The 14685-nt window shown below is 37.5% G+C and overlaps 1 protein-coding gene across 1 annotated transcript; it reads left to right on the forward strand.

Moving 5' to 3' along the window:
- Positions 1-4039: 4039 nt before the first annotated feature.
- LOC107694342 (SWI/SNF-related matrix-associated actin-dependent regulator of chromatin subfamily D member 1-like) lies at positions 4040-14475 on the forward strand. The gene is given in 14 exon segments (XM_016494030.1): positions 4040-4270; positions 4435-4436; positions 4995-5167; positions 5271-5313; positions 6010-6132; positions 6245-6367; positions 6458-6574; positions 6710-6811; positions 6975-7136; positions 9938-10035; positions 10121-10256; positions 13346-13468; positions 14063-14164; positions 14271-14475. Coding segments are annotated over 14 exon segments (1533 nt in total). The 5' UTR covers positions 4040-4095; the 3' UTR covers positions 14325-14475.
- The last annotated feature ends 210 nt before the right edge of the window (positions 14476-14685 follow it).

Raw genomic sequence — 14685 nt, forward strand, 5'->3', positions numbered from 1 at the left:
TATTTAGTTTGCTTAATAAAAGAACAAGGTATATACCTGTTCTATAGGAAAGGTAACTTTAAATGACTTCTGTTGTGATCTGGCGCTATAGAGAAAATACAATTAAATAAAATTAACTTGACCTTCAAGGGGGGCAGGGCATAATATAATGGCAGGGGAAACATGTCGAACAACAGGCTAAGCATGTTTTATAGTTTGTGATAGATACGTCTAAATAATTGAACATCTGTGTCACCTGATATGTTACGTTCCTATAAAGTATTATCCCATTAGCTGTGTCACTTAATTTTTCAGATCATCTGAAACTGTGAAAATGTAAGTACCCTACAAGCCTCTTTGAGTTCATCACACTGGTGCTCGCTCATTGAAAATGAGTTACTATTCATTTCCCATAATGCAACTGTCAGGAGTTTCTGCCCTTGTGCCAATTTATCCTGTCAGATCTCATGGCACAATTAGAAGTTGCAGCCGTTTGTCACTGATAAGAGTGTCAACGTGCTCTTTGAGAGGATTAATAAGAACTCCAGAGACTGGCGCTTTTTAACCGGGTCGACTGGAGAGACCTTCATTTGATTTCATGCCAGTTTTACATGCATCCATCGTATCTAGAAAGTCCAGCATCTGTCTCTGTGTCATCAGTTGCCCACTTGGTTCATCAATCATCAATAATCTTTTTTTGCAGGAGGACACTCTGAAATGATTGGCAACAAGACTGTAAAGCTAAGAACTCATTGGCTTTGGCAGCAAAAATCTTAACATGGCAGATTTGGCTAACAGGCCAAAAAAAAAATGCAACAAGCATCAGTAAACAAAGCTCCATTTTGTCTTACCTGCAGTTCCTGCATCATCACTGGCACAATAGGTGCAAAAGGACAATACAAATCTTATTAAAACTGTGTAAAACTTATGTAATCTTGCTCTCGTATAGATTCAATACGTGAATGTGAAAAAAACAGGCCAGACAACAATAACCAGCATTAACTGCTTAAAATAATGACAACACGGTGATTCTAAGGAAAAACACTGATGGAACAACAGCTGTGAATGATAATATATTTTACATAAATGTCCTCGCGCTTGTTCAAATTAACATCTCACACACAGCTTATGACATATTTAGTCATACGAACACAAAACATACTCGATGCCACTCACATAATCTCATATCATGTCTAAATATCATGAGGAATAATTTTTCTTAAATAATAATATGTTATCAACATTAATAGTTAATTAAATAGCTTAAATACTGACTGAAAGAGACGCTTACCTCACCACAGTAACGTTGAGCGTGAACCAACATCGAAAGGGCGCGAACTGAGGGGAACGTGACGTCACGCATACCGTCAGATTACAGTTAAATGTGTAATTTAATATTGTAATATAAAATATAATACATGTACATATTAATATATATTTTTTTTACGTATGTTTTTGTTCGTTTTTAATCGTTCTAATTTCAACTATGAGAGTTTAGTGTCAGGTTACATCTATATGTGAAATCATGAATATAGGATTTGCACAATTAAATTGCCTGGCAAAATAACAGGATTATAGATCTGTCATTGTATTTTTATTGAGGTGCATTATGTGATTTATGGTCATTTTCAATATACAGAAAATTATTCTCATATTATATCAGCTGCTGGAATCTCATATTTTGTGGGCAATATGGGCATCTGTTTAAGAGTTGTATATATATCCGTTGTATATTCGTTAAAATGTCTCAGAGAACTGAGCTACTTTGAACTTAATTCACTTCAGCACTTAGCTTAAACTTCAGCACGACCCAGTCAGTTTTTGAAGCCGAGATTGAGCTTTGGCAGGAAATCTTTACCTTGATTTTAGTGAGTCTTGACAAGAAAGGGGAGTGTTAAATGGCCATATATCAAGGTGGGTGATGCTCATATTTGTGTTTATTGATCAGAAGTCTGTCGGCCACCTGTTATATAGTACAAATGAAATTCAATGAAACCTGCTGTTTTCTAATTCTTGTCCTAATTCTTTCATATCTTTTTTTTATGAAGTCTCAATAACAATAAAGCATCTTCTTTTATCAAAATAATCACAAGTGAAGGGGAAATAAACCTTATAAAGAGGCCTTCTGCAACATAAACTGAGGGGACTCAAATGAAAACCAGCTCTTTATTTTCTAATGAGAAGAAGCAGGCAGGGGGTCTGATCATCTTGTTCTTGTTTCATACTGCTGTATGTGCTGCGACTAATTGCTCGAAATTAGTACAAGTTCACTCCTGTCAGCACAATGCAATTAAGAAAACATTTCAAACCGCTGTGAGAGGAAATGCTCACATTTACAGTATAATGACAAACATGTATGTTATTAGTGTTTGAGAGCTGTACTTTCATAAGTATCAGAGTGTGATACTTCAACCAATCTGAAGATTGCCAGAAACTGGAAATATTAGGGGGTAGAAAACAGTGTTTTATTGTATTTTTCAGTTGGCCTGGAAGGTAATTATTTCTCTATAGTCTCCATGGAAACATTTTACCAGGAATGCATCACACCTCATATACACACATTTGCGCAGCGAATTAAGGGGTTGATTTCAGAGTGCGCTAATGGGAAAGGGTTTAATGATATTATCATTATGAGTGTTTGTGACCGCTGAAGTGTGACTTATGGACGCTGGTGCAGTCGGCAGGAAGCTGTTCGGCCCTTTTAATCAACCGCAGTGAGTGCTTATTTGAACCACTTTGTGTGTGTGTAAATCTATGCATTAGGATGTACGGCCAAATGTCAAAATGAAGGACATAGAGAGAGATGTTTGACTTCTAATTGATCTGATGTGATTCTGATATCCACTGCAGTGGACAGAGCTTTAAAAGTCGTTTTAACCATTTAGAGTGTTATGTTTTATTCATGCAACCCCATAGATGACCTTTGACCCTTTCTTATAGTTCTCTCCTCTTTTATGTTATTGTGTTTTTATTTACCAAAATCTAAATTCAGATGGCTAAGAAAAGTGTTGAAGAACACATTTAAAAGAAAAATGACTTGTGTTAGTGATGTTAATACTTTATTTTTATATCAGAAATATTAGACCGTCTGATAACTGTTTATGGGTGTTTGTCTCCCTCTTCTGGATATAGTGTGCATTGATATTTTATACTAAAATATTTGGAATATTTACTTTTTTTTGTATACTGCATGTTTTAATTGTAAACCAGCAGTCAATGTATTTGTACCAAATTACATTAAAGCCTTTCCATAATGATTGCAGCTGTATGAATACAATGCAAAATGTTTATTATTTATAAATATAATCATAATATGAATAAATAATATTTTTTTATTTTCATCTTCTTTGTTATTTACATTTCTAATAATACAATATTATAGAACAACCAATATCTAATTCAATACTTTATTTATTTGTATTATATGTATGAATAATAATATATATTAAATAAATAAATATATATAATAAATATAAATAAATATTATCAATCAATTAACATATCAAAATGTTTATCTTTTTTTCTTTATTCATGGTAAATGACTTTCATGAAATTGTATGAACAGTTATAGAACAACAAAACTATTTTAGAAAAAAAAAACATTAAAATTATAATAATAAAATTTAAGGACATTTAAGGTTAAACACTATGAGTAGTTTTTGACTTTTCAAAGAATCGAAAAGTCACACCAAAGACATAACACAGGCCTATAAATTATAGTTTACAGTTTACTAGAAAAATTTACAGTAGTGGGTTCGTACAAAAAAAAATGCATTTATGTATAAAAAAAAGGTTACCTAGAATAACAAGTATCCGGAAATTTGAGTAAAAAAAAAAATATTAGTAAATACTATGTAAAAAAAAAAAAAAGATAAAATAAAAAATATATATTGAAAGTTTGTATATTCATTCTTACTTCTTTTTCCTGAAAGAGCACGTTCCAAAAATCAAAATATATACCGAATAAATAGTCTTCAGATGTCGTCAGTGCGCAAGCGGGATCTCTTCACATCTCGCGAGACTCCGTCACGGCTCGTCGTTGGTGCTCTTCCGCTCTCGCGATACTCGTTCACATCTCACCGGTGGTGCGTCGTCTGTTTGCGGCTCGCGGAGAAGATGGCGGCGCGTAGTGGTTTTCAGCCTGCGACACCCGGAGGCGGCGGAGCCCCGATGGGACCCGGGCCGCCGGTAGCTGGTGCAGGGCCCGGTATGGGTCCCGGTACGCCCTCGGGACGGATGGGACCCGGCGGCCCGAAGGTGTACCGTTGATAAATATCGATACCGTTTTATCGTCAAGGTTTGTTGACTATCACAAGTTTCACATTTAGGAGAAAAAAATGCTGAGAATTTGTGCTGGCCACGTCTTGCATTCAAGGATGTATTATTTTTTTTGTGCTCGTGTGGGAACTTCAGCGAAACCTTGGAACACATGTACTCTTTTGTTTAGGAGAAAAGCAGTAGCTCGCGTTTGCACTCTCCAGTTGTTGAGATTCAAGGTTATTTATGATTCACATAAAGTAATTAACACATTGCATTTTCTTTTTGGGACTTGATAAATGAACTCGACAGCTTGTGCACTTTTAAGTGCCCTTTTCAGGCATGAATAGACTCCAGTATTTGGCTCTTGACATTTACAATGAGAGGGGAACCATCAGCCAGAGCAATGGTGCTGTTTAACAGAATCGTATTTGAAAACAAATCACTAAATGCTTTGGTATTTATAGTGGTTACCCTTTTTATGACCGCAATATAAAATCCAATAATTTTTTTAATATGTTTAATTTCAACAACTTATATCAAATTTTCTATAATTAAATCCTTATTATATGTAAATATTTAAATTATATGTATTATTATTTGGTCAAATATTGATTTGTACTATGCTATATGATAAGTCTTATTGCTATCTCATATTGCTCTGTAAATACTAAGCCAAAACAAGAATTCACATCACAACAGCTGGTCTTGTGCTTTTTGCCCATTTGGGTAACTGTCCTTCATTGCTGCCTTTGCAGAGACCAGGAATGCCTCCAGCCAATCGAATGACCCCTCAGGGACCCTCCATGGGACCCCCAGGTTACGGGGCTAGTCCAGTGTCCCGCCCCGGTATGCCGGTCATGGACCCGTCCCGCAAGCGACCGCCGCCAAATCAGATCCAACAGGTCCAGCAACAGAATCGCAACCAACAGTAAGTCCAGTTAACACTTCATTTGATGATTAAGTAACAGAATTTATTTGAAGTGCTTAAATAGATCCATCACTCTCTCACACAATGCTCTTTTTCATTTCAGTGCCAAGAAGAAGAAAATGGCAGATAAAATCCTACCTCAGAGAGTACGTGGCCATGAAATTTGTTAGATTCTAAATCCCCAAATGTGTCTGAAGAGTCTTTAATTGTTCAAGATGTGTAATTACAAGTACAAATAGATAGCCTTGATTATTTATTTATACTTTAATTTTTTTTTTTGCAAAAGCTCTTCAATGTTAATGTAATTGGTATCCTTTTTTCCTGTATACTTTTCAACCCATGCAAGTAAGAAAAACCTTGATAGATGATATTAGCTGAATGCATTATTCAAAAAGAAATGAAGCGACGTGACATGTGGCCAAGTATGGTGACCCATACTAGGAATTAGTGCTCTGCATTTACCCATCCAAAGTGCACACACACAGCAGTGAACACACACAAACCGTGAACACACACCCAGAGCAGTGGGCAGCCATTTTATGCTGCGGCGCCCGGGGAGCAGTTGGGGGTTCGGTGCCTTGCTCAAGGGCACCTCAGTCGTGGTATTGAAGGTGGGAGAGAGCGCTGTACATTCACTCCCCCCACCTACAATCCCTGCCGGTACGAGACTCAAACCCACAACCTTTGGGTTATGAGTCCGACTCTCTAACCATTAGGCCACGACTTCCAGTGGATCTCAAATAGACACTTAAAAACAAAGTTGTGGAGGATTAAAAACCGCTCAACAGATATGGTTCAAAAAGCTGTAGATGATCTTGATTTTCTCTGTGGCTTTATTTCAGATCAGAGAGCTTGTTCCCGAGTCTCAGGCGTACATGGACCTGCTAGCGTTTGAGAGAAAGCTCGACCAGACCATCATGCGCAAAAGACTTGATATTCAGGAAGCTCTCAAAAGACCCATCAAGGTACATGCAGACTCTTTACCAAAATTGTCCTGACTCCTTTAGAAGAAAAATTGTGTCTGAGCTTCCATCTTGAACTACAATTGTTCAAAAGGTGTAACTTTGTTTTGTGCAGCAAAAAAGAAAACTTCGGATATTTATCTCCAACACCTTCAACCCTGCCAAACCAGATGCAGAGGATGGTGAAGGAACCGTTGCATCTTGGGAGTTGCGTGTGGAGGGACGACTTCTTGAAGACGTAAACGAGATTCTGTCATCTCACAGACTTTCAAGTTGAACTCTTTATTGTTTATTATTTCTGAAAACTCTGAATGTGTTTCTGTCTCAGAATGCTGTGTCCAAGTATGAAGCCACCAAGCAGAAGAGGAAGTTTTCTTCTTTTTTCAAGTCTTTAGTGATCGAGTTGGACAAAGACTTATATGGGCCTGACAATCATTTGGTGGAGGTGAGATGCAGAAATGTGCATTTCTCAACTGTAGTGCTTTAAATTTAGTTTACTGATGTACTGTCCACTAGATCTCTTGTATTGCCACTTTTGTGCCATTTGTCACTAATTAAAGTGCCTTTGTCTTGTTTCCAGTGGCACCGAACAGCCACGACTCAGGAGACTGATGGATTTCAGGTGAAGAGGCCTGGAGATGTTGGCGTCCGTTGCACTGTGCTGCTCATGCTGGACTACCAGGTGATGACAAACATGACAAAGCACCAATATACATTGTATACATAATGCATGAAGTATGCTATTCCAAACTTAGCCCTTGTTGTTCTTCAGAAACTACCAGCAGGTGGCACCACTCCACGATGTGAGTAACTGTGACTAATGGAACAAACTGTTCTCTTTCTAGCCTCCTCAGTTTAAGTTGGACCCCAGACTTGCCCGGTTGCTGGGGATCCACACTCAAACGCGGCCCGTGATCATTCAGGCTCTGTGGCAGTACGTGAAGACCCACAAACTCCAGGACCCTCATGAACGAGAGTTCATTAACTGTGATAAATACCTCCAGCAGGTAACAAACATTAGAGTTTGTCTTTTGAAGCTTTGACCTCACTAATCTTAGGTGTCTTAAACTGGAAATGTTTGCTTAGACTTGACTGTAGGAAGTAGCATATAAGCTAGTTGTTCACAATATTACTTCTTCAGATTCTCTTGCCTTTTTTGTGTTCGGTATGAGTCAGGTGGATTTTGCACAGTCCATATATTTGCTGCCAGAGGCTTGAAAGTTGGTTAACCAGGACAGTACACTGTAAAAAATGTCCCTGTAAAAAAACGGTGATCTACTGGCAGCTGTGGTTGCCAGCATCATACTGTAAAAATACAGTGTGCTACCGTTTTTAAAATTAACAGCAAAATGCAGTTTTGTCATCTACAGTGTACAACTGTAATTCAGCAGCATATATCTGTTAAATTACATACTACTCATAACCGCATGATCTCAATTTTACATTTATATTATACCCTGCATTTTCTAATTGACTGTGTATTACAAAAGAGAACAAAGTTAAGTTATGTTTTGTTATTTTATTCTGATACAACAATAGATAAACTTTTACAATATGCCCTAAAACAGGCATGCATACAAACATCCATAAAGTTTTTATTTGTTCATAAAATACAAATGTACTCTCAAATTAGGCTTCAGTGAACACCAGCTAATTTTTTTTTTTTTTCAAAACAAATGGTTTATAAAATACAAATCCGCATTTGCCAATTTAAACTCCAGTATGGATGATACTTTACTGGAGATCATCTTCAGTAAAGTATCAGCCATATTGGAGTTTAAATTGGCAAATGCGGATTTGTATTTTACCAACCATTTGTTTTGAAAAAAAAAATGCAAAAGAAAATGGGGATCAAACTTTAAAATACTAAGACATATACAGTAAATGGAGCATAAAGGTAATTAGTCACATGATTTAGCCAGTTTTCTGAAGTGATTCAATTTGTTTGGGTGAAAACATTTTTCACCGTACATTTTGCAATTCCAGTCTCTAATTTGTGGTCCTTTGGTCTGATATCTTGATATGAGACAAAATGACTGGTGATTAATCATACCTTTATGTTCCTTTTGAAACTCGAAGGTTTGGTTCCCACTGGTCTTCCACTGTATGGGCAAAACAGACATAATTTCTCCACTACGATATCTTCATTTGTCCTCCGAGACATAAGGTTGAGTAAATGATGAGATAAAAATTTTTAGGTGAATGATTACTTGAACAAACAATAGGCAAACTTACATTTTCTTAAAGAATGAGTCCTTTGCTTCTCTACAAAGTCAGCCTTCAGTAGTTGAACTTCACATCTGCTGCTATTTTTGCAATCGCTAGCAGTGGTTTGAATACACACGTTCACAGTAATCATGCAAGAATTATGAATTTTGTTCGTACACACATATCTTTTGCTTAGATAAAGATTGGGACATGTGTCCGTTGCATAAATTGTGTGACGGTAATAAATAACAAATCAAATGCAGTCTGAGTATATGCTAACGAGCTAACAATGTTATCATATCTTACTCCGTTACTGTTCCATGATTAAAACACACTATCCTGTCATCAAATTACGCTTTGCTGGCTCATTATAATGTATGTTAATATTTAGCCGTGTACTCGATAACTTACAGATAGAACCAAAAGCGTAGTTTCAAATAACAGCAGCAGATAATAGACGGTTTGAACTTCACTCTAAAATTGTAACCACAAAAGAAAAAAAAACAGTAATTTTTTACTCAGATAAAGTTTAGGATGTGCAGGTAAAAAAAAAAAGAGAGAAAAAAAAAGAGTTTCTTACCAGTTTGTGTGTGATATGATGCCAGTCTGTACAAAGGGCTCACCCTCCTGTGGTAACTTGCTGATTAAAACATGGTCACGAATCCGATTTAAATCCCAAAAGTTTAATTGGATGTTTAAACGTTAATATGTAATAGTAATAAGTACTTTAGAAATAAAACAATAAAAGGCAGAGCTGCAAAATGACCTCGTGCAGATAAACCAAAATGTCTTCCTATGCGCACATGTACAAGGGAAAATATGGTATTATGCTGCTAAAAAACAGTATCATACTGTTGCTGGTCAACATATCCCACAATGCATCGTAAAAAACAGTAACGTACTGTTATTATATGAAAACAGCATTTTACAGTTAAATTTCCTTGTAAATTTACAGGAATTTTTACAGTGTATAGCTGTAATGCTAATGGCTTCAGATCTGTTTAAGAAATGTATGTTTTTTCTTGTTCTTGATGTTTGAAACCCAATAACTGTTGGGGGTTCTTGTTCTAAATCTATGAAACTCAATAATTGATGGTTCTCCTTGTTTAAGATCTTTGAAACCCAATAATTGTTGCTTCTCCTAAATCAGTAAAACCCAAAAAATCAACAATTTGCCTCATTCAAGATCTTTGAAACCCATTAGTTGCTGTTTCTCCACCTTGGAAACCCTCCTTATTAATATATATATATATTTTTAAAGATAAGATTACCCAATTGCCCCAGTTCTTTTCATTCTATATATTTGAAATGCAATAATTATTGGTTCTGATTCAAGATCTTTGGAAACCAATAATTGTTGGTTCTCCTCGTTCAAGATCTCTGAAACCTGATCATTGTAGGTTTGCCTTGAGATATTTAAAAGCCAAAATTGTCAGTTCTCCTTGTTAAAGATTTACCTAGTTGCCTCAGTTCTTCTCACTCTAGATTTTTGAAACCCAATAATTGTCAGTTCTCACTCAATATTTTTGCAAACCAATACTCTTTGGTTTTCCAAATTCAAGATCTTTGAAATCCAATAATTTGATTCTCATTGTTCTAGATCTTTGAAACACAGAGGATGAAGTTTTCTGAGATTCCTCAACGGCTGCATGCACTACTGATGCCCCCCGAGCCAATCATCATCAACCATGTCATAAGGTGACCATCACCCACATGATGTCACTCAGAATTTTGTTTCTGCTTCGTCAGTGATTAAACACCTAAATATCCCTTTGTATCTCAGCGTGGACCCAAACGACCAGAAGAAGACTGCGTGCTATGATATAGACGTGGAGGTGGACGACACCCTGAAGACCCAGATGAACTCTTTCCTGCTTTCCACGGCCAGTCAGCAAGAGATTGCAGGCCTTGACAACAAGGTATGAAAGTTTTGCATATGGCCGAAAGCCTCCTTGTTCTGGCTGGACAAACAGTCTTCAAAGTGCTCGGCACATCACTGCAGGGGAGAGCTCTGCCGTTGCCTTTGCACTGATGTTTTGTTGCACATCCTGTGCTTGTCTGCTGCATATCAAAGTGGCTCTTGGCAACACGCCGGTCTGAATGTTTTCAAACGGTTTTGTTGCGGATAGAAGCCAGGGAGTGGTCCAGGAAAAAGCATCCTGCTTTCTGTCGGCTCTGGACATGTTTAATTTTATTCTACTGTTTGCTAAGAGTCTTTGGTAGTCTAGTAACCACTTCAGGGATTGCAACCAGACTCACCGTGGATACATTGTTGCCACAGTTACTCCATGCTTGTTGTAATCATAATTTTCAGCTCAAGTGAATTGATTGAATTGCTGAGATAAATCATCTGTGGGTTAAAGTTCAGTTCATTTGGGTTCCTCTATCATTTCTATGGCACTGCACTCAATCAAAAGTGGAATTGTGATTCATTGGCCAATATTATATTATCTGTATATTGACCGCCAGGCTTTTCAACTGTCATACACATAAGTGTGACCATTTTTTTTGCTTTTCCCCTTTGACCCAGTTGAACCACTAGTCAGTTTGCAACAGTCAAAATGTGTCCTTCACAGTCAGTGGTTGACCTTTGTATTTAGTGCCAGTTTGTGTTTATGAAATATGAGACTACAGTAAAACCTGTATGATGTTAAGCAAGATGGTTTGTGTGTGATATGATGCCAGTCTGTACAAAGGGCTCACCCTCCTGTGGTAACTTGCTGATTAAAACGGTCGCGAATCCAATTTAAATCCCAAAAGCTTAATTGGATGTTTAAACGTTAATATTTAATAGTAATATAAGTACTTTAGAAATAAAACAATAAAGGGCAGAGCTGCAAAATGACCTCGTGCAGATAAACCAAAATGTCTTCCTATGCGCACATGTACAAGGGAAAATATGGTATTATGCTGCTAAAAAACAGTATCATACTGTTGCTGGTCAACATATCCCACAATGCATCGTAAAAAACAGTAACGTACTGTTATTATATGAAAACAGCATTTTACAGTTAAATTTCCTTGTAAATTTACAGGAATTTTTACAGTGTATAGCTGTAATGCTAATGGCTTCAGATCTGTTTAAGAAATGTATGTTTTTTCTTGTTCTTGATGTTTGAAACCCAATAACTGTTGGGGGTTCTTGTTCTAAATCTATGAAACTCAATAATTGATGGTTCTCCTTGTTTAAGATCTTTGAAACCCAATAATTGTTGCTTCTCCTAAATCAGTAAAACCCAAAAAATCAACAATTTGCCTCATTCAAGATCTTTGAAACCCATTAGTTGCTGTTTCTCCACCTTGGAAACCCTCCTTATTAATATATATATATATTTTTAAAGATAAGATTACCCAATTGCCCCAGTTCTTTTCATTCTATATATTTGAAATGCAATAATTATTGGTTCTGATTCAAGATCTTTGGAAACCAATAATTGTTGGTTCTCCTCGTTCAAGATCTCTGAAACCTGATCATTGTAGGTTTGCCTTGAGATATTTAAAAGCCAAAATTGTCAGTTCTCCTTGTTAAAGATTTACCTAGTTGCCTCAGTTCTTCTCACTCTAGATTTTTGAAACCCAATAATTGTCAGTTCTCATTCAAGAACTTTGTGAACCAATAATTGTTGGTTCTCCTCATTTGAGATCTTTGAAAGCCCAGTAATTGTTGATTCTCATTGTTTTAGATTTTTGAAACCCAATAATTGTCAGTTCTCACTCAATATTTTTGCAAACCAATACTCTTTGGTTTTCCAAATTCAAGATCTTTGAAATCCAATAATTTGATTCTCATTGTTCTAGATCTTTGAAACACAGAGGATGAAGTTTTCTGAGATTCCTCAACGGCTGCATGCACTACTGATGCCCCCCGAGCCAATCATCATCAACCATGTCATAAGGTGACCATCACCCACATGATGTCACTCAGAATTTTGTTTCTGCTTCGTCAGTGATTAAACACCTAAATATCCCTTTGTATCTCAGCGTGGACCCAAACGACCAGAAGAAGACTGCGTGCTATGATATAGACGTGGAGGTGGACGACACCCTGAAGACCCAGATGAACTCTTTCCTGCTTTCCACGGCCAGTCAGCAAGAGATTGCAGGCCTTGACAACAAGGTATGAAAGTTTTGCATATGGCCGAAAGCCTCCTTGTTCTGGCTGGACAAACAGTCTTCAAAGTGCTCGGCACATCACTGCAGGGGAGAGCTCTGCCGTTGCCTTTGCACTGATGTTTTGTTGCACATCCTGTGCTTGTCTGCTGCATATCAAAGTGGCTCTTGGCAACACGCCGGTCTGAATGTTTTCAAACGGTTTTGTTGCGGATAGAAGCCAGGGAGTGGTCCAGGAAAAAGCATCCTGCTTTCTGTCGGCTCTGGACATGTTTAATTTTATTCTACTGTTTGCTAAGAGTCTTTGGTAGTCTAGTAACCACTTCAGGGATTGCAACCAGACTCACCGTGGATACATTGTTGCCACAGTTACTCCATGCTTGTTGTAATCATAATTTTCAGCTCAAGTGAATTGATTGAATTGCTGAGATAAATCATCTGTGGGTTAAAGTTCAGTTCATTTGGGTTCCTCTATCATTTCTATGGCACTGCACTCAATCAAAAGTGGAATTGTGATTCATTGGCCAATATTATATTATCTGTATATTGACCGCCAGGCTTTTCAACTGTCATACACATAAGTGTGACCATTTTTTTTGCTTTTCCCCTTTGACCCAGTTGAACCACTAGTCAGTTTGCAACAGTCAAAATGTGTCCTTCACAGTCAGTGGTTGACCTTTGTATTTAGTGCCAGTTTGTGTTTATGAAATATGAGACTACAGTAAAACCTGTATGATGTTAAGCAAGATGGAGTGTGATTGCTCTTATACAACAGTTCAATAAAGAACTTTATATTGAGTACACATCAAAACTAGTGAACCAGAACTAACTGTTGTATAAATAACATGTTGTATAATGGTAATCATGATCCCTCATGTATGTTTGCTTGTTCTCGTAGATTCATGAGACCATCGAAACCATTAACCACCTGAAGACTCAAAGGGAGTTCATGTTGAGCTTCGCACGAGACCCGCAGGGCTTCATCAACGACTGGCTCCAGTCACAGTGCCGAGACTTGAAGGTGAGTCCAAATACTATAAGAAGTAGTGGCATTACCACACTTTTTACCCTGATTCCATGATAATGCCATGTTTTTATGGATACATATGTAATGTCCTATTGTGTTTTTAAATTGCACTAAGGGGAGTTGCACTGTAATTTCATTGTATTTTAACTGAACATGAATTTGGAAGTTCTATTTTATCTTATAAAACCTGCAGGGTTCATAAATTCTTCTGCTAAGTTCTTAGTTCGCTTGTCGGAAGAGGTTGTTTAACCTTCGCCCAGAGCTGTAGTCTTTCTCCATCTGTCTGTTTGCTCAGCTGAGTGTTACTTAGTGGACTGACTAGACTTGTAATGACTGTGGGGGTTGGCGGGGTGTTTCACAGGCAGTTGTATGGGATGCTGAATTTCTAAACAGCTAGGGAAAATAAAGCTTGCAACTGTTTGCTCAATCATAATTTTTCAGTCTAAAAATATAGCATCTTTTGCGAAGCAGTTGCATGTATTTCACTGGGATTGAGCGTTGCAGAAAGTGTGTTGCTCCAGACAAAAGGCATTAATCAGTAACTGTTACATCTTGTTCTGCTGACGTCTGAATTCGGCATCCTTGCAGACCATGACAGATGTGGTTGGAAACCCGGAGGAGGAGAGAAGAGCCGAGTTCTACTACCAACCCTGGGCTCAGGAGGCTGTGTGCCGATATTTCTATTCAAAGGTAATGCTTTACACTTATTTAGCCACTGAAATATTTGAAATCTCAAAGGTTGCATGGAAAATCACTCTTCTTTTTATTGACGTTTCTCTCAATCTTGTTCTCTAAGGTTCAGCAAAGGAGACAGGAGCTGGAACAGGCTCTTGGCATTCGAAACACATAAGCAAGCTCACGGCCGTTATGACACAGGACCAGAGGGGGTTCTGGGTAGCAAATGTGTCCTACTGCTCTGTGCTGCAGATGCTGATCACTACAGTTATATTACAGTTTATCTTGTGCTGTCCTGCTGTAGCTGCCCAGGAATGACCCTTATATAGAAACAAACTTATTTCTGTTGTGACTCCGCAAACTAACACCCCGTTGTCTGCTGTCATCCTTATTTTTACATATTTCACGGTTCCCATGTGACTGAACATTTGTCAAGGTGATTTTGTAATGCTGTCACTTTGGAAAATGTAGTTTTCTGACCAAACTGACAGGCTTTGTTGGATAATTTAATTCCAAATCGCAAGAATGCTCTTGGA

The sequence above is a fragment of the Sinocyclocheilus anshuiensis genome, unplaced genomic scaffold, assembly GCF_001515605.1.
Source record: "Sinocyclocheilus anshuiensis isolate Anshui unplaced genomic scaffold, SAMN03320099.WGS_v1.1 scaffold954, whole genome shotgun sequence".
NCBI lineage: Eukaryota > Metazoa > Chordata > Actinopteri > Cypriniformes > Cyprinidae > Sinocyclocheilus > Sinocyclocheilus anshuiensis.